The sequence below is a fragment of the Pollachius pollachius genome, assembly GCF_949987615.1.
Source record: "Pollachius pollachius genome assembly, chromosome: 1".
Lineage (NCBI taxonomy): Eukaryota > Metazoa > Chordata > Actinopteri > Gadiformes > Gadidae > Pollachius > Pollachius pollachius.
In genome coordinates, this window is record NC_136934.1 from 23,230,640 (window position 1) to 23,252,109 (window position 21,470).

Sequence of the window (21,470 nt, forward strand, 5' to 3'; positions counted from 1 at the left end):
ATTCCCAGGCCAGTGTTGAGCTTTAATCTTTTCACCTAGTCCTTGGTCTTGCCGAGGCCTCCACCCCACTGGACGTTCCTGGAACACCTCCCTTGTCCCTAATATACACATACACACATACATAAATTGAGGGTTCCATTCAATAATGTGACATAAGAAGAAGCAAAAAAATCATGCTTCAGTTTAATTTCGCACTCGTTCAAAACAACACGTCGGCCTGTAGGAGGCGATGTGCACCAGGTGGTTTAGTGACGTCACCGTTGGCGTCACAGAGGAGGAAGAATTGCGGAACTAGGAGGTTTACCGACCGATAGCCAAGCTAACTAGCTCACTCATCTAGCTATTTATCTCACCTCGAAATACCAATTATCACCGTTAGGTAGCCACTCAAACTCAAGGTAAGCTGCATCGACATTCAGTGAATCCCCTGGTTGTTTGTGTCGTATTTTAACGGCTGTTAAGGTATTGAAAACGTGGCCTTATGTTATTTTTTATTTGCCAGTTAGCAAGGCGTCAGCATAACTAGCTATTGGCCGGCTGGTCAAAACCGATATATACAATTACAATCAGGTTCGCTCGTGTAATAACAATCAACCATAGATCCATGAAATGTGTGGATACACTTTTGGAAATGACAACAATTGCACCGATGGTGACGTTGTCTCCGTGCCCCGGTCGGATATTAGTCTGGTCCTAGCTAGCTAGTTAGCCTAGCTATTTCCTTTTGTTCGTTGTCTGTCTGGCAAGACTGTCATCTAAGCTCTCTGTGACATCTGTGTTCACATGTTGAACAGCATGTTTACTTTGCTGAAAGGGAACGTTGACATGGTTTGGTTGTTCATCTTCTAGGACCAAGATGACAGCCGCACCTTACAACTACTCGTACATCTTTAAGTACATCATCATCGGTGAGTCCGGTTCATTGGTCTCTGTTCCACATTTTCTCAATTGGGGCATTCGTCTAATGTCAAGTGATCAGATGTTTTGGGTGTTAAAAATGATGATTTATTCTTCTTATGGCAGACACTGGTAGCTGTCGAGTACCAACAAAGAACTGTAATGGTGTCTTGTCAGAGTGCCTGCCTCTACCACTCTCATACGGACACTTTATACCTGCAATACCATCTTGAACTCTGCACCTCTGTGTGTATGTGTTTGTATTTATCTCTATGTGGTTATCTATGTGTGTGTTTGTACATGGTGTCTTTGTTTGTGTTTGTCTAGGTGATATGGGAGTTGGGAAGTCTTGCCTCCTGCATCAATTCACAGAGAAGAAATGTAAGCCATCCTCGTTCTCTTTCTCACCACTCTGCCTCATCTGTAGTGCAGTCATGAAAATAAAGCTGTTCCATAACTGAGAATTCAGGCAGGATTGTCATAGAAGAACCTCCTCCGTCTTGTATTGTATCCATGGTTAAATCACATTAAGGTGATTGGGTGTAAGTGGTTAGAGTGCTTTGTATAAGGCTCAGAATTGTACTACACATTACAAAAGTTTAAGGAAATCTACGTTTTAAACTGCAGCTTTATGCCAAAGCCTCAAGTTCTAAAAAGTATAATCACACTTTTTGACAATGATGGAAAAGTAAGCATATAGTAATGTTTTATTCCTTTCCATACATTGTGTATCTGTTTAATGTGTGTGTGTGTGTGTGTGTGTGTGTGTGTGTGTGTGTGTGTGTGTGTGTGTCAGTCATGGCGGACTGCCCCCACACCATCGGGGTGGAGTTCGGGACGAGGATCATGGAGGTGAACGGCCAGAAGGTGAAGCTGCAGATCTGGGACACGGCGGGCCAGGAGCGGTTCAGGGCCGTCACCCGTTCCTACTACCGGGGGGCCGCCGGGGCCCTGATGGTCTACGACATCACAAGGTGTGTGCGTGGGGTCTTCCCCTCCTGAAGAAAGTCCTCTGACGAAACGTGCAGCTATATTTTCATGTGCGTTGTCTCCATTATCTTCTTCCTGGCTGCCTTTTCTACCGTATTCCTTACTTATCTCTCTGTCTGACAGGAGAAGTACTTATAATCATCTGAGCAGCTGGTTGACAGATGCCAGGAACCTGACCAACCCAAACACAGTAAGAGACGCACACATGCTACACACATTACTCATGACTGAATGTGGCAGGTGTACGAAATCTGAACTCATTTTTGTATGTTTTTATCCTGTATCCTATTCCTAAATACATACATATAGTTATCAACCTTTTGTTCCGGTAGAACAAAAGGTTTCTCCCGGTGCAATGGCTGCAAGTAACCGTCACTGTTGTGTGCAGGTCATCATTCTGATCGGCAACAAGGCAGACCTGGAGGCCCAGAGAGACGTGACGTATGAGGAGGCCAAGCAGTTTGCAGAGGAGAACGGTGAGCAGAACCCCTGAATTACAACCTCCACCTCAACCCAGAGACTCCAATGATCCCCAGGAATGCAATGAAACTGAGTTTTGAACTTCTTGTTTTTGTTTTGTTTTTAGGGCTGTTGTTCCTGGAAGCCAGCGCAAAGACGTATGTATGCACACTCGCAAACACTTATACACACACAACATGCATGTATTGGCCCATGTGTGTGTAGCCCTCTTACACGCACTACTAAATACATGCAGGCACGCACGAATACACCAACCTTCACATACACAAACAAACACACACACCTGGTCTGACACAGCCACCCCATGACACGTTAATGTCAGGACCGCAGAGTCTCTCACCATCTTCCGCAAAAGACTCAAGACTTGCCTGTTCATAGTGCACCTAGACTCTGCACAGCCACCCCCTCCCATCCCTCCTACTTATTGTATGTTGTACATCCTGGCACTTAATGTACGTACTTATTGTATGTTGTACTTAGTTATAGTACTTACTTGTGTAGCATTTATCCTAGCTATCTTTGTTGTAAACAGGGAATGGAAACCTAGCAATTGTGAGTGCTTGGCACTTGGTTCTATGAACATCCTTACTGTACCGACAGCGATAGATTGTTTCTCCTTCGGACACCTCATTTTAAGTCGCTTTCGATAAAAGCTTTGGATAAAAGCGTCTGCTAAAGGCCCTCAATGTCATTTGTGTGTCTCAGAGGGGAGAACGTGGAGGAGGCGTTCCTAGAAGCAGCCAAGCGGATCTACCAGAACATCCAGGATGGCAGCCTGGACCTGAACGCCGCAGAGTCCGGGGTGCAGCACAAGCCCTCAGTGCCCCAGGGCGGCCGGCTCAACTCAGACACACAGCCCGCCAAGGAGGGCTGCAGCTGCTAATCTAACACACTACATATGCACCGACACACAAACACAAATATGTCTCATTCACACAGGTAAAAAGAAAACTCAATTTACTGTCTTATATAGACTCCTGCTCCCCCCACACACACTTGCTCTGTAATTTAACACAGCCTGTTAGCCTTTTAAATCTCTTAATAGATTTAAGTTATTGATTTTTCTAGTCCAGACCAATGATTTGACCCGTTCATCACAATAGGCCCCGCACCTGAAGGATGAAGAGGGTAGACGATGAAGGATTCATTGATCGGGTAACCAGTGATGTGAAGTTAGTTATTTAGGGCACATTGTGAATCATCACAGCATAGAAACAGCTGAACTATGTATTTGTAATGTTTCCCAGAGCTTCAATGTCCCCCACGGTGGCTGCTGATTCTATGCTAACGACCCACTGCTCTGGTGGGCTGACTTAAGACTCCCAGCAGGTGACCAGGGCCAACTTCCTCCCTTTGACATGTCACGGAGGGCCAGCAATCTGAAGGGCCCTTTTTGTTTTCTAATCAAGTAAACTCAGCACTAGTGATCTGAGGGTTGGCCTTCATCTATCCCATCAGTTTTGGACTGTTCCACCTGTGACTTATGATTAGCGTTCTGCTCCCATGTGAGGCAGCGAGTGCATACGGTCATGGCTTAGAACCAGGACAGGTAGATTATGAGCTCTCTGTCCGGCAGGGCTGGCTCGGTTTCGGACATGCGTTGCAATGCCTCAACCAGGTGTGTGTGTTTGTGTGTGTGTGTGTGCCCATCAAGTCCGCCCAATCAACACCCAGTTTTTATGTTGCAATGATTTTTAAGAATAATGAGTGTAATACAACTGAAGTTTGCCGTTGTGCACGATTTAAGACTAAATTCCCTAGATTGATCCCAGAATGCCGATTTTTTTTTATTTTTTATTTAGGTCTACGAGGTGGTAGCTTGGTTCATCAGGGCCAGCTATGCATCGCCCTGAAAAAAAAACATTAATTCCTTAAGAAACAAAGAAAACCCTCCCTAGAAGTCAGTGACATCACTCGTTGGCTCGCAACATGATTGAGCGTCTGACTACTACTCGTGGCTATATTAGTATACCTGTATGGTATACAGGTAGCCGGAGGCGTTCTGTCGCATATTCAGCACCTTTTATTTACCCATCCTTTATTTATCTAGTCAAAATCCAGACCTGATTGGTAGGTTGGTCTTTCTTAACCAAATGCAATTGGCAATGGGAACATGTTTATGTTTCAGTATGACCATAAATTAACGAATCTTGGTGTCAGATGTTTGTGTCTCTGAAGGAGATGGTGTGATTAACTGAAAACTAACCCATTCACGCTAGAGCTGAACTACAGTTTAATTGATCCACGGGGGTATTTAAGTGACTCCACTGGTTTCTGCATGTTACCAGGCTAATCTAAGAGGATGTTGCTGCTTTAGGGGTTTTCAGAATATCAACCAACATTGCTTTAAACATGGCTCCTCCCAGCCCCCTGTAGTTGTGGATTAAAAAAAGCATGTTTCCCTGTAGTGTTGACGTTGGCCATGTGGCTACATCAGGTGACTCTTGATTATTAAAGTGTGGGTGGCTCCCAGCGTAGCAAACCTGAGTGACAGGACAAGAGAAACATGGCAGAAACGCCTTGACGGCGATCCGACAACACTAGAAAACAAAGGTCCCGCCCTCACAGCCTCTCATGGCTTGTTTACCAGCAGCTCACTACATGCACACACACTTTCAAACACTTTAACAAGAGGTTTAAAACAAAAAATAAACCGACAACCCGATTCCTCTGACCCGTGTGCACTGTGTAACAGTGTGTCTGTAGTGTGCACGTTTCTGGAACATTCTTCGTAAAGTTTCTACCTGATGTCTTGATTTTGTTTTGGTCCTGAAGCTGAAAAGTGTTTGAAAAAAGAAGGCAGAAGACTCTCTCCTCTGGCTGAAACGTGCTCTGTACATTTTCCTCTGATTTTCTGCAACAGTCGTTTGTCTTTCTGTAAGCGCTGCATATTAACTTGCTTCTGATTCTTTCATATTTATATTCTGTATGTAACAAGCTGTACCTTTCTATGTACTACCACTGGATTCAGCTGATCTTATTTGTAAATAAAGTATATATATAAATATACTTCAACACAGTACAAATATATATATGCATACTGATCCAATGAGTTCAAGACCTTGCTTGTAATTATGAACGAAATATACCATGTCTTTAATGTGGACATTGATTAAGACCAGGTGACACTTTTAACCACTAGGTCACATTAAGATAGATGTAAAATAAACATGTGTATCATTGAAATTTGGTTGATGGCAAAGTTGGTGAATAATATAACTTATCTAGATACATTGAAAGCATCCAAATAATGAGATTAACGAACTGCGATGTGTGTAATGGTTAATATGCATGTTTAAGTGCAGATAACATGGAGCACTATTTTCCTATTTTAATATAGAACTTCATGAATGATATATGATAGGGGCTATATCCCTACCCACCATGCTCAGAATAAAGAAGGATAATTTGCACATCAATTTATCTTTATTTGGGAAAACATTGAACAAACTGAGCTGCTGGCTATATAAGAGAATTTCCTCTTGGTTTAAACAAATAATATTCAGTTAACCAGTCTCCTTGGTCAGGGACTGTGTATAAAACTCAGCGGGTTTGAGTCCAATATGGCTGCTGAGTGAAGCAGAATGTGGTTGATGCGTAATCTCCCAGGGGACTGAGCGTCATTTTTTTAATGTATATAAAACATAAGGGTAGCAGATACCCCGTCAAGTCCATCAGCCCATCAGGAGCCAGCAGGCTCCACCTGGGAACCCCAGCCTTGGGTTCGGTCCCAGTTGGCAGCCAGAGGGTGGTGCATCTGTTACTGCGTTACGTGGCTTTGCTCTTGGCGGCAGGCTCCGTCTCCTGTTCATATTCTATCTCCACATAGGCCCTTCTCTTTTTGGGGGCTGGGCCCTTGGCCGGACTCTTTCCTTTCGCCTTGGAGCTCTTTGTCTCAACCTCCATCTCTTCCTCCTCAGATTCCTCATCACTCGAGTCGTCCTCACCCTCCTCTTCATCACTGCTGCCCTTCAGTTTGTTCATCTCCTGCGGGGCAGACATTTTTGGATGATTTTTAAGAATTTACATACTAGCCTCACAAAGCCTGCCACTGGCACTGTTTGTGGAGATGCATTCGGCTCCCGCAATCTCAAGGAAGTATATTCCAAGTGCAGAGTTTCCTAACTAAAAACCCCAGTTTCCCCTAAAGATTATATTTAGCTCAACCACAGTTGGACCCTCAAATGTGTCAACATAGGAAATCTCCTGACACAGGAAACAGTGAACAGCTCTTGTGGCAGTTTATTTACCTCAAAGTCACTGAGGTCGCTCTCCTCTACCTCGTCTTCTGCAACAAACTCCCTCTTCCCCACATCCTGCGGAGAACAGACAAGCTGCAGTCTTGCTTCCAGGGCTGGACGGAGGATATGTGTATGTGTTGGATGCAAACTGCAGTCAAGTCATTGGAGTGTGTATATATATATATATATATATATATATATATATATATATATATATATATAACGTCTTGGTCACCTCATCGTCCTCCTCGTCCTCCTCTTCATCTGACTCAGATTGGCTGTCCTCCTGCTGTTGATCCAGAGCTTTGTCGAAGGCGTGCACTGGGAAGTTATAGATGTCCCCATACTGCAAACGGACACACACAGATGCACCAATTGATCCACACAGGCAAACCCAAGGCAGACGTCAGGTGAATATACTTGTTTTTTAACTTTTTGTGTGAAGAATGTTCAATGTAGAAACAGGTGAACCGATACTTCCATTGTGCACATTAGTCAAGTTAACAGTTTGATGGAGATTTTACCGTTCCCTGCTTGAGGCGATCCAGCAGCTCTTTCTCGATGGCATTGTCCAGCTGAGCGGCAATCAAGGCTTTCTCCTGCAGACATAACAGGGAAAGGTGGGGATGGTTACCAGTCAGCGACTTCAAAAACCAGTGATTTTCTACTGGACTTTTTCCCTGGCTAGCATCTGGTGTGAGACCCTTGTCGTCTTTATGGGTTGCAGGAAAGCGCATGCCTGCCGTTTTCATTCTTAAATGCTTTCTTGAGACTGCGTACATTTGCATAGAGTCGCGCTCTACTTGGTTGGTTGGTTGGTTGGTTTCCCCCAGTCCTCATTGAACTTAATGAGAGACATGACTTTGCATAGCTAGTATGATATGCCCGGGTGTAGTCATTCTACTGTGACATCAAACATATGGGTGATTAGAGAAGACTCCAGGCTTAATGTATGGAGTCTGAATGTGATCTGAGGTGAGGACACATTATAAACCACCCTTAATACTGCAAGATGCAAATAGAATACTATTTTCTGCATGCGTATTCAGTGCCGTATTTCTAAATAGGCCTTTCTAAAGGCCAACTGATTCTCCTGGATCAAGGCAATATGCACATTCTTGTCCATCCTGTAAGCATTTGAAACAATAAGGGCACATCTCTTATTTTAGTGATCAATCATGTTATTGTGTGCTTTACTCACCTCTTTCCTCTTCTCTCTCCTTTCTACCTTCCTGCTGAGGGGAACCAGCTTCCTCCTGAAACGAAAGCAAGCCCAACAATCAGAGGGTTGCTAAGTCACTGCAAGGCTATGTTTTGCTATGAATGCAATGAGATTACAATGTCAACACACCATAATTAGCATTAACACTTATTATTATGAGTTTGATGCATAAGGTAATAGGAATTAGCACTGGAATACACACAGTCATTAGCATTAGCACAGTCCAACATGTTTTGTGATGGCATTAGCAGTGTGTAGCAGGAGTGCGGTACGTACTTTCGTTTGAGTGTGAGCTTGCGGATGCGGATCAGGTACTGGGTGATCTTCGTGAAGCGCTGTTTACATTTATGTCTGAGGAACCGCGGCCAATAGATCAAATTCTCATCGATCTGCTCCAGGGCCTTCTCATAGTTCTTGCTCAACTTCACCTGGAGAGGAAGCAATGCGTCCACAATTAGAGTTTTCCCCACGTCTTATCCAGATTTACAATGTAGTACTTGACATCTTTAGTAGTCCTTAAGAGCATGAAACCAAAAGGGTCAACACCCTGTTGTGACTATATTAGGGCTGGGTAAAAATATTGATTCATCAATGCACTGCAATTTATTTGTTCTCGATTCAATTTCGAGTCTGAATTTTTTTGAAATCGATTATTTCCATAAATAAAAAAGAAATAAAAAAAGAAGCATACTCATTGTAATCTAGAAGCGAGTATGCCAAAATGTACATGCCCTTTTACATTTGTCCATGTTATGATTATTACTTTTATGCTGCAAGTTTAGCTCAGGAACAATACTATACAATGGTGTATTCCCTTTTTGCTAGTTAAAGCACAATGAAATGGTTAATTCTAAATAATATTTAGGTATTTTTGTCATCTGCACATATTATTGAATCGATATCGAAGCAATTGGATCAATATCTAATCGAAATCAAATCGAATGAAGACCTAAAGAATCAAATTGAATTGTGAGGTACCCGGCAATACCCAGCCCTAGACTATATGTCATTTAGTTTGTCTATGGGCTGGATTAGACTTGCTGTAACACCAAGCATAAGCGTGTGCGACCTGCTGTGACCTGCTGCAGAAGTACGCGGCCAAAACGCATGATAGGGGAGGTCTCCACTTGGGGCAGACCACAGTAATATCAGCTGCGGAAATCGTGCAAAAGCACATGTATTGCGTGCTGACTTCCCCGTTTATTCTCTCGACCACCCCCAACTTTGTCAGTATTGCATCTTGCAGACGCGTCATGTTCTCTTGCAACAACGTGCGCGACCAAACAGTCGCAGAATATGCATGGCAGCCATGATCCGTACGTGTTGTCTGAAGCAAGTCAATTCCAGCCCTAAGGGGGATGTGGAGTCAAGTGCTCTCGTATTATATTCACAGTGTATTCCTTAAATACAATAGATGCACAGACTCTAATTAAACAATAGTAGGAGTAGAGCGTTTTATTAATGATTAAAAAAATCATCCTTAGCTTGGTCTAGATAGGACATTTCTCTAAAAGCCTGCAATTGGTCCGATTTTGCTGCATCGTACATGATGAAGAAATGTTGGACGCTTACCTTTTCCCACATCCTAGCGGGGAAAGCCGCCCTCTCTATCACCTTCATGTACAGGAAACACTGACCTGGGAAAGAACGGCAGGCGGAAGGTTAATCCACACAATGAATCACATAATGGGACACACCATGGATGCATGAGGCTAGGGCTGTAACGATACACCAACTCACGATTCGGTTTGTATCACAATTTTTGACCCACGGTTGGATACATCCCACGATTTCTTTTAATTTAAAAAGCATTTTATTCAAACAACATTTATATAACAATTAACTTAATGTAACATTTAATAACAAATAATTTGGAACACTGAACAGATTTGAACAGAAATAATAATATTAAAGTATAGCAAAATTAATAAATAAATAACCAAAGATTGCAGTTGGAGGATGCTTGCAGGTAGGCAAAAACCCTCAACTAGTTTTGTAGTTTAGGCTTACGCATTTGAAAATATTAATGTCAAATAAATAATAGTAATTTGAATAGTTTGGTAGCACTAACCAGCGTTCTCGCTAGAAAAAACAGTGCCGGTCAAAGTGACCTGCATAGGTTTCGTTTTCCATCAAATATCCTATTATTGCTTCTTATTAGGCTATGTAGCTTAAATAATGACATAATTAGGGCGTATAAAATGCAACATGTTTAATAGCCTAACTTTCAAATAGATGGGAAAAAACATGAACGTCTGATTCGCAATAATGAGGCTTAGTGTTACGAGTAGCGTATGTGTGTGCGCGACAATGGCAGTGTGCGTGTGTGTGTGAGTGATGTCAGCGAGTGAGTGGACGAGCGAGGAGAGCGAGCGGTAGCCTGTGTGTGTGTGTGTTTAGCGAAGAAACAAACGAGTCCGGTAGAATAAGGTACCCATCCTGTCAATAATCAGTGGCTGCTTTATTCCGACCTATAAGCAGACCAACTGCCAGTCAAAGCACACAAAACACTAGAGACAGGGATCACACAGGCAATTTTTTCGCGCTTGGCTCACTCTGGGTAAATGTTGTTCATATCGCATATGAGGACTTCGCAGGCTGTGGAGAAATGCAATCCTCCGTAGCCACGGAGCGCTGTAATCACAGAGAGGGCATCTCGTCACAGACTTACGGCCTCGATAAGAGGAGCGGTGTCAGCAGACTATTATTTAGACAGATTATTAGCTAATTTCTTTCGGACAATTTGACCGGAGAGTTAGAAAGGGCGTGTCGCGCTTCTGCCTTCTCACACCGTAAGACAGGTTTGTGGCTTTGAGTGTCGCGATTTCGGTTTCGATACGCATATCGTGACAGCCCTAATGGAGACGCAACCATCCTACTGTCTGAATAGTGGACTGTCATCGCCCTGCAGCAGCATTTTTTCTTCAACTAAGAGTCGGGAGTCAGATTGGGTCACAATTAGGGCTGGGTATTGCCAGGTACCTCACAATTCAATTCGATTCTTTAGGTCTGGATTTGATATCGATGCGATATTGATCCAATTGCTTCGATAACTATTCAATAATACGTGCAGATGACAAAAATACCTAAATATTATTTAGAATTAACCATTTCATTGTGAATTAACCATTTCATTGTGCTTTAATTAGCAAAAAGGGAATACAACATTGTATAGTATTGTTTCTGAGCTAAACTTGCAGCATAAAAGTAATAATCATAACATGGACAAATGTAAAAGGGCATGTACATTTTGGCATACTCGCTTCTAGATTACAATGAGTATGCTTCTTTTTTTATTATGGAAATAATCGATTTCAAAAAAATTCAAAATCGAAATTGAATCGAGAACAAATAAATTGCAATGCATTGATGAATCAATATTTTTACCCAGCCCTAATATAGGCACAACAGGGTGTTGACCCTGTTGGTTTCATGCTCTTAAGGACTACTCAAGATGTCAAGTACTACATTGTAAATCTGGATAAGACGTGGGGAAAACTCTAATTGTGGACGCATTGCTTCCTCTACAGGTGAAGTTGAGAAAGAACTACGAGAAGGCCCTGGAGCAGATCGATGAGAATTTGATCTACTGGCCGCGGTTCCTCAGACATAAATGTGAACAGCGCTTCACGAAGATCACCCAGTACCTGATCCGCATCCGCAAGCTCACACTGAAACGAAAGTACGTACCGCACTCCTGCTACACACTGCTAATGCCATCATACAACATGTTGGACTGTGCTAATACTAATGACTTTGTGTATTCCAGTGCTAATTCCTATTACCTTATGCATCAAACTCATAATAAGTGTTAATGCTAATTATAATTAGAAAAATATATTATTTAGAATTAACCATTTCAAAATGAATTAACCATTTCATTGTGCTTTAACTAGCAAAAAGGGAATACACTATTGTATAGTATTGTTCCTGAGGTAAACTTACAGCATAAAAGTAATAATCATAACATGGACAAATGTAAAAGGGCATGTACATTTAGGCATACTCGCTTCTAGATTAAAATGTATGCTTCTTCTTTTTTTTAATGGAAATAATCGATTTCAAAAAAATTCTGAATCGAGAACAAATAAATTGCAGTGCATTGATGTATCGATATTTTTACCCAGCCCTAGTCACAATACATTTGGAATTGGGTCGCAGTCTGGCTGACCATGCACTCAGAAAACCGAGCAGAGACTGGAATCGGGTGAAGGATCACCAACCTGTGGGGTCATAGTTTGAAATCACACTTAAAAAGGGTCTGCTGTCGTATCTGACCACTCCGCAGTAACCCTTGACCTTCGTTTTGACCATAGGCCTAAAGATTATAGGACATGGCGCTTAGATCCCCTGTTGCTGGCTGATGGGAATTTCTGTAAACAAATCTCCGAAGCCATTGACCTCTTTTTGGAAACCAATAACACAGAAGGCATCTGCCCTATGCTATTATGGGAAACCCTAAAGGCCTTTATTAGGGGTAAAATTATTTCATATACGTCCTATATTAATAAAAATCGTAGAGTGCGCCAAAAAGAACTGGAAGAATCCATTGCCACTGTAGACCATCGCTACTCAATTGATCAATCACCTGACCTTTACAAGGAAAGGTTGAAACTTAAGACTGAACTTGATCTTTTGACAACAAGAGAGGCTGAACAACTTCTGCTCCGCTCCAGAGGCACTCAGTATGAATTTGGAGATAAGGCAAGTCGGCTTTTAGCCCATCAGCTGAAAACTAAAACTGCTTCCAACCAGATTACTCGGATCCGTACTAATACCGGTGCGCTTACGTCTGACCCCGTAGAAATAAATAACGTTTTTAAAACATTCTATTCTCAGCTCTATACGTCGGAGTCCTCCAATAATGAAGCTCATATGTCTGAATTTTTCACAGCACTAGACGTACCCGTGATTTCAGAGGATAACAGACAGATGCTGGACAGCCCTTTGCAACTTAACGAGATTACCGAAGCAATACAACTGATGAATAATAATAAATCACCCGGACCGGATGGTTTTCCGGTGGAATTTTTTAAAAGATTTATAGAAAAATTAGCTCCATTACTACTAAGGATGTTTACGCAGTCGCTCCGGCAGGGCTGCTTGCCACCCACCCTCACCCAGGCCTCAATTTCCCTTATATTAAAGAAGGACAAAGATCCCTTAAACTGTGCGTCTTTTCGTCCAATATCGTTACTGTCTGTTGATGTTAAAATACTTGCGAAGGCCATTTCACGTCGGTTGGAGACTGTTATGACCTCCAATGTGTCAGAAGACCAGACGGGGTTCATTAGACAACGACACTCATTCACCAACATTAGAAGGCTTCTCGGCATCATCCACACCCCACCTTCCCCTTCTGACCCAGAAGTGATCGTGTCCCTTGATGCCGAGAAGGCCTTCGATAGGGTGGAGTGGTCCTACTTGTTCACCGCGTTGCGGCATTTTGGCTTCGGAGGCAATTTTATATCTTGGATTCAATTGCTTTACACCTCTCCTCAAGCATCGGTATGCACAAATACTTCTCGTTCTAAGACTTTTCCCCTTTCCCGTGGAACGCGCCAAGGATGCCCGCTTTCCCCTCTTCTATTCGCCATCGCCATAGAGCCACTCTCGATAGCACTTAAAACGGAAAGAGGTTTTCTGGGCATCCAGCGATGGGGAAAAGAACACAAAGTGTCCCTCTATGCAGATGACCTGCTTTTGTACGTAAGGAACCCGTTGTCTAGTATTCCTCGGATCTTATCAATCCTTAACTTCTTCAGCACTTTTTCGGGATACAAATTAAATGTTCAAAAAAGTGAATGTTTTCCAGTTAATCAGCCAGCCTTGGATATCCCAGCACTGTCTATCCCGTTTAAGTTTTCCAGCTCAGAGTTTAAATACTTAGGTGTCGTCATTACACGATCTATAAGGTCCCTACGTGAACAAAACTTTGCAGCTCCCACCTCAAAAATCAAGTCTGACCTCCAAAAGGTGGAGCCACTTACCCCTTTCACTAGCAGGGAGGGTACAAATAGTCAAGATGAACGTTTTACCTCGCTATCTATACCTCTTCCAATGCCTTCCCATCTTTTTACCCCGATCGTTTTTCAAATCTATTGACTCTGTTGTCTCTCAATTCATATGGGCGGGTAAACATCCTAGAATCTGCAAAGCTGCCATGCAGCGGAGTAGACCTTCAGGTCGACTTGGCTTGCCAAACTTCCAATCTTAATACTGGGCGGCAAACGCGCACAAACTATTACTCTGGTTTACATCCCCACAGAGCAGCTGGTGCCAATTGGAATCTGATTCATGCATATCTTCATCGCCGCAGGCTCTGGCATGCGGCACCCTGCCCTTACCTTACTCACAGTACACATCTAACCCCCTTGTCGTTGCATCACTCAAAATCTGGGCTCAAATAAGGGGACACTTTAAGTGGTTTTCCCTTCCTCAATCAACACCCATCTGCAAAAACCATCTCTTTGCACCAGCCAGAATTGATCCGCGCTTTGTGTTCCTGGGCAGAGGGGGTCTGCGCTCATTAAAAGATTTGTATGTGGAAGGGTCATTTGCAAGTTTCAACCAGCTACAAGCCATATTTGGATTAACCAGTTCGGATTTCTTTAGATACTTTCAACTACGGGATTTTGCAAGAACTCATTCACCTACATTCCCACTTATCCCAACCGTAACTGGTATGGACCACGTTCTCTTAGCTAGCACCACCCCTAAAGGACATGTCTCCTACCTATATGGGCTACTGTTGCCAGCCAATGAATTAACTATTGAAAAAATCGAATCGAACTGGGAAGACGAACTGCAAGTGACCCTTTCTGATCGGTTCTGGAGTAAAGCCCTTTCAAATATCAAACTTTCCTCTTCATGTATGCGGCTTAGCCTCATTCAATTTAAAGTGCTCCACAGGATTCATTATAGCATGTCCAGGTTTTCTAAAATCTACCCAGATACAGTTGAAGATAAATGTAATAGATGCTCGCTCTCACTGTGTCACCTTACACATATGTTTTGGACATGCCCTAAGTTATTTACTTTCTGGGATTCATTCTTTAAGGTTATTTCTGAAATAACGCAGATCCATATCCCACCATCTCCTCATGTAGCTATTTTTGGAAGACTTCCAGTTGAAAATGTTGCAACAAATACTCAATCCAATGTAATTGCTTTCTCCTCTCTGATCGCTCGAAGGAGCATTTTGCTCTTATGGAAATCCCGCCTCCCTCCATCACTCAAATCTTGGCTTTGTGACATCATGTCCTTTCTAAAATTGGAAAAAATTAAATTTGCTTTGAGAGGCTGCTCGGATAAATTCCATTGTCACTGGCAACCGTTGATTAACTATTTCGACCGTCTGCCTGCGAGTGAAATCGCACAGTAGAACCCAAAACATACTTTACATTAAACTACACTACTTTGCATTAATTTATTATCTGTGCGCTGCTACCTGTCCACCACCCTGCCCTCTCCTGTAGGAGTGACGTATATATGAACACTGTGGTTTTAAAACATGTTTAAAAAAGAACTCTGCCTTCTATAGCTGGTGTTATAAGTACTGCAACAATTCCATTATTTGCATAACACAATATTGAGACAGATTATTATTATTTATTTTTTTGTTGTTGTTTTTTTTTTGTTGTTTTTTAGATATATATATACATATAAAGATACTTTAATATTATAATTCATCTTTGTATCTTTTTTGTTAAAGGTTCTCTTTTATATCATATTCATTTACTTGCTTAATTATTTGCATACATGTCTTTTGTCCTATCCTGTCCATGTCTGTTTGCTCTTGTCTGTCTTTATCATTTATGTATAATTTCTCTTTTTATTTAGTTTTGGTTAGGTTGAGGAAGCTGGGGGTGGGTATGGGAGGGGTTAAGAAGAAATAATATGAAAAAACTGAAAATGCCTTTGTAATTGTCTCTGAATGTACATCGTACTTTGTCATCATTTTCTTTAATAAAATGTTTAAACAAAAAAAAAAAAGGGTCTGCTGACAACTAAAGAGCCAGTGTTGTGTTTCAGGTGAGGATGCGTGGCCCTAGACCAACTCACCCTTCTCCTCTCGGATGGTGGCGTACTGGCTGTTGGCAAGCGGACAGGCCTGCCGCGTGCACAGCCCTGTGATGTTGTACTCATTACGACAGAAGTTCTGACTCTTCGTCCTGAGGCAGAGCGTGAGCAAAGCACGAGAAAGGGAAAAACAGAAAGATAAGCCAACAGAAAGTGAGGAATTGAGTGGTCTTGCGTTCACCTCCAAAGACATTATGAGTAAATGGTCATTATTTAGCTGCATTATCACTTACTTGACTTTAAATGAGCAGAATGATTTGTTGCCAATGATGTCCCAAATCACCTGTAGACCAGAGACACAAACTGTTAGGTATAAAACAACAATCATTTAATCAACCATTACCTGAACCATCACTTCTGAAACGTTGCCATGTTTTCTCTCACACACACACACACGCGCGCGCGTGCTGACTTGTTAATCACACACAAACTAAATGATCTCTGAAAACATGACAACGTTTCATAAGTGATAGTTCAGGTAATAAAGATAAGTGTTAAAAAGCATTACAGAATCCTTTAACTGGTGAGCCAATGCGGTCGCTCAACACATTGGCGCTAACCTGCTATGCTATAAACACATAACCCCCATATATTAGAAAGGCAAAGACACATTACAATACTATAATGACACGCCTATTTATTAAATAAACGTCATAAAAACAGGAAAAGTTCTGAAACCCAATATTATAGCAATGATCTCTATCTTAGACATACGGTCTCAACACCTAACCTTACAGCTTTATAACATAACATTACGTCATTCTACCTCACGTCATACTCACATCGTCGTGCTGCATATTGGACTCCTATTGACAGCGTTTCTAGCCAAATTACTTAAACTTATAATTTATAAAAGATCATATAGTTTGAATTCCTCTGAAACCTGTGGGCCACATGGAGGTTCAGGAAGACGACATTTTTGTTTGCTTCATGTGAATCACGTACTAAGTTATCGCGAGTTCTACAGAGTGACACGCGTCCACGTGACCATCTGAGATTTAGATGCGCGTTCACGAGACGGCTCGCCAGTGATGACGCTCACGTTTACGTATTCCAGACAGCGACCTCACAGCAGGGTTTTTTTTCACAGCAGAACTGAACAGAACTTAGTAGGATCGGTTTCAAGTTTGCATGCCTTCATTTCCTTGATGCCTATCACTTACTATCCTTTTGCTTTTATTTATGAAAAGCACATAGGCCTACAGTATTGCCACTATATGGAAAGCAACACTTGGCCTTATCTATAGCTGGTTTACCAGTACACAACGTTTACAACTGAGCAAAGTCGATGCCAACAGACGGTAACAACGTCAATCAATAGTAAAGTATGTGATATGATGGTTGATTCTTTTATGTTGAGTAAAACGTTCATGTTCCGCCATGTTCATATGCGTCACTAGTAAACCATACGTCACCAACTTGATAACTCAGTTATCAAAATCTAACCCAAATTGCCGAACGGAAGTAGAATCATAAGAGCGTCAAGAGGTGTCCTTCACGCAAACTTTCCGACGTCGCAAAAATGTTTTCCCCATAATTTCCAGCGATGTGACCGCACGATAAATATGTTTGAAACGAGCAAGCGGTGTCATTGAAGATTGAACAAATCTATAAATTAAGTTACAGATTTGTTAAATCTGTAGATGCTATGCAGCCCAAAAAGTATATCTAAATACCAGCCAATACGAACGAATCTATAATGTATATGGGATGTTCCTCAATCCTCGGACGCCAGACTTCCGAGTCAAAAGTTGAAGATCTCCCAGCTTTCTTGCGGCATTTCTCGGAGGCACGCCCCCTTTCTGTCTTCATCTTTCGGAAATCTGAAAGTAGACCGAGAGCAGTGATTACGCTTTCACCAAATGGCTGCGCTCGTGAAGAGATTTCTTTTTTTTGTAGGCTATTTGGACCACGTTGTTCCTTTTAATGTTGATTTTAAATGCTCATACACACTTGATTACATTTTATTCCGGTCACCAATTTATACGTTTCATGACACAATCAAGACACAACCACAAAGACGAACAGGAACTTCTCTGATAGGTTCATGACAGGACAGCTATAAATGCTCTGAAATCGGAAATTACGTCAAAAGTGCAACTCGGAAGGCCGGTGTCCGAGGATTCAGGAACACACCATTAGGTAGACTTAAATAGAATATTTCAGAAGGCTTTAGGCCCTGTTTCGTATCAAGAGATCTGAACATAAACTATGTGAATAAACCTTTCGTCATGTTCATGACACTCTAGGGAAGATCAACTTATTATAAACATTAAATAGACAATTTAAATTGAAATTTTATTTTATTATTTTACTGTAGACATTTGGAACTGTTGTCCGAGCGAGTCGAGGGCAAAGCGCAATGATGTTTTTCCTGGCTTTTTAATCGTGGGTTTTGGACTGATTCAATCCGTCACGTTGTCTTAAAAATCGACTTGTTTGTCTTTCTGCGCTGCGTGTTTTGTTTTAATATGACGTTGTTTGAGATGCGATAGTTTAATGGATTCATTTCTACATCACCACATACCACCAAATTATACCACCTTTATTTGGTTCACTGTCGTCCACTTCAGTTTCTTCGATTCTGTTTGAAATATTCTTGAACTGTCGGATTTTCTCTTCCGTTTAGAGCCACGATCGCAGTGTTTATGAACCATTCATAATTGTACGGCTTATATCTTGCCGTCAGTTTAGCTTGTAATCATGGATGTTTGCGCACGCAACAACCCGACGATGAAACAGGCTGATGCAAAAAAAATATTACAGGAAAGGCTAAACTTATTTTTAACTCCATTGTATTGATCTCATGGGTAATGTATTTCCATTCGTTCAAGTATTTTGAGAATATTTAAAAATTATGTAACTCTTTTTGTGGTAGGCCTATACGCGTTTGATAACCAATGTCTTACATGTTTAAACTTAAGCAGCAATTTGAGAACAGAAAAGTGAAAAGTTCTCTTAGCTAGCAAACTAAGTAACGAAGTAGCCTATAGTAATATGATACTAGGAAGCACTCTTCTTTATCCATGTTGGAATGTTTTAAACAATCATCTTAAACAATTCACCTTTAAATAATGGGGATTTGTTCAAGAAGTTTCAAATCGTAGGAATAGTTAAATTACAGTGGTTGCAGTTGTTTTTTTTACAAAAACTGCAACCACTCATGATCAGAAGATTAAAGGCAACACATCGTAACAACTTAGGAAAGATAGTGACGTAGTGAAAAACGTACACCCTCATTAGCAGACATTAGTAGGTCCCACATTGATTAGTGATTATTTCTTATTACTTTATCACAAAACATAATCAATGAAATTTCAAGTCTGGATCAGAAGGTTTGAGGCAAATGTCGTAACAAGATGGCTGTGCCTGTCACAGACGACCTTTGAATAAACCTTTCATCATTTGCATGAAACTTGGAAAGATCATGTCAATCAAAATGGTGAGGTGACAGTATGTGTGATTTTACTGACTGTGTAAATAATGGTCACAGCAATATATTTTTTAGCTATTAGAAGGTTTCAATGGCACTGTTTTTATTAACTCACCATCAAATAATATATTTAGAGGATTTCCTTCCAAATAAATAAAGCTTTTTTATTCTTGATAAACTCCAGGAGATGCCTATGGGACACAATTCAGCAAAACTGTCAATAAACTATCTGATTTTCATATTTCTATAAGGTTAGTTATATAATCCAATGATTAGGCCATTATTTTTCTTCCTACGTTTAAACAAATCCCTATTCCATTGATCCTGAACATAGATCCATTAATTATTCCTTGAATTCAAGATGACTTTTCATCATTAAAAACAGCCCATTACAGCTTTCTATCTGTTATACTGTATGATTATACCCAAACTGTGTATGACTCAATTTGGAGTTAATACCTCTTTAATACCACTTGTTTAATGAAACGAATTCATCACTTTTTCTAGTATTTAAAATCAAGAAACATAGGCACTTACTATTATGTCCCAAAATTGTTTAGTGATTGCACGTAATTTGGGAAAAGTATGGATCAGAAGGTTTGAGGCACACTTCGTAACAATGTGGCTGCGCCTGTCACAAACAGCCTGTCACAAACAACCTGTGAATAAACCTCTCATCAAATGCATGAAATCTGGAATGATCATTAATAACCACTGGGTGGTGACTTTATGTGTGATTTTACTGACAGTATCAATAATGGTCACATCAATATGTTGTTTTTTTAGCGATTTTAATGTTTAAACGGCACTGATTTTAATGTTTAAACGGCACTGATTTTATTAACTCACCATGGAATAATACATTTAGAGGATTTCCTTCCAAATAAACTTAATCTGCAATTTGAGAGCAGAGAAAGTGAAAAGTGCTTTGTAAACTTAAAATCATTGGATTAGTTACATTAAATAATACACACTACAGTGTTGTGTTGGTATTGTATACAAAAACTGCAACCACTCATGATCAGAAGATGCAACACATCGTAGCAACCTAGGAAAGACTGATTCATTTGTTGAGAGCTACCAGTACTGTACTGACATTCATTTGGTGATGAGGGTTCCACGTTAATTGAGGAGGTCAAGACCAGGGCTCAGGAACACATTTTGTGCATATGAATTTTCAAAATATTACAATTATATTATGTTTCTGACATTTTTCTTTAATAATGAAGTTACACATTAGAAGAATAAAGTATTATTCCAAAAACATTATATCATTTATATTTATGTTTAAGCTTTGTGATCTGGTGCAAAATATTTGGATGAAAAGTTATCACAGCCACCCTTAAATAAAGTTAGACATTCGGATGTTTGACACCAAATATTTTCTTTATGAAAACTTCTTTCAAGTAGTGAAAATCTAGATACATATTCCCTCATTAGCAGAATTTTTTGGGCCCACACTGATTAGTCATCGTTGATTGTTACTTTGTCACATTACGTATCTTAGGACGTTTCAAGTCCGGACCAGAAGGTTTGAGGCACACATCGTAACAAGATGGCTGCGCCTGCCACAGACGTCCTGTGAATGAACCTTTCATCATTTGCATGAGACATGGAAAGATCATGACCTTCAACTGAGTGAGGTGACAGTTTGTATGAATTACTGACACTGACATAATGGTCACAGCGAAACATTCATTTAGAGGATTTCCTTCGGAATAAAAAAAAAAACTATGCTTGACACACTTCAGGAGAGATGCACTATGGGACAAAATTCAGCAAAACTCGAAATAAAAAAACAGATTTTCCCATTCTTAATAATGCAATGGATAGGCCTGTATGTTTCTTCCTACGTTTCAACTAATCTCAATTCCAAATTTCCATTGAGCCTGTACATAGATCCATTAATTATTCCTGAAATTTCAGATTACTTTTCATCATTAAAGATAGCCCATTATAGCTTTCTTAACACCAATATGTTATAAATGTGTGCCAGGAAATGCACTGCAACAATACAGTGTTGGCCTATGTTTCGGTAAACTGCAACCAGTCATGATCAGAAGATTAAAGGCAACACATCGTAGCCAGAGCGCAAACGTATGTGAACAAATCTTTCAGCATGTTC

At 40.9% G+C, this 21,470-nt stretch overlaps 2 protein-coding genes across 3 annotated transcripts; one reads left to right on the top strand and one right to left on the bottom strand.

Moving 5' to 3' along the window:
* The first annotated feature begins 276 nt into the window (after positions 1-276).
* On the top strand, positions 277-5,780 carry LOC307078886 (ras-related protein Rab-14-like). 2 transcript variants are annotated; one of them, XM_079740897.1, is made up of 8 exons: positions 277-398; positions 850-908; positions 1,225-1,278; positions 1,694-1,871; positions 2,011-2,077; positions 2,276-2,363; positions 2,474-2,504; positions 3,073-5,780. In XM_079740897.1, the coding sequence occupies exons 2-8, from the start codon at positions 857-859 to the stop codon at positions 3,248-3,250; spliced, it is 648 nt and encodes a 215-aa protein (XP_079597023.1). In that variant the 5' UTR covers positions 277-398; positions 850-856; the 3' UTR covers positions 3,251-5,780. The 2 variants fall into 2 exon arrangements, with proteins under 2 accessions (XP_079597023.1, XP_079597022.1); XM_079740896.1 differs by lacking the exons at positions 277-398; positions 850-908 and having other exon boundaries at positions 932-1,278.
* Positions 5,781-5,790: 10 nt separating this feature from the next.
* Positions 5,791-16,828, bottom strand: mak16 (MAK16 homolog). Its single transcript, XM_079740885.1, has 10 exons — positions 16,695-16,828; positions 16,146-16,195; positions 15,895-16,004; positions 9,403-9,467; positions 8,107-8,258; positions 7,810-7,864; positions 7,133-7,207; positions 6,844-6,954; positions 6,618-6,683; positions 5,791-6,354 (listed from the first exon to the last, which is right to left on the bottom strand). The coding sequence occupies exons 1-10, from the start codon at positions 16,707-16,709 to the stop codon at positions 6,136-6,138; spliced, it is 918 nt and encodes a 305-aa protein (XP_079597011.1). The 5' UTR covers positions 16,710-16,828; the 3' UTR covers positions 5,791-6,135.
* Positions 16,829-21,470: the final 4,642 nt, after the last annotated feature.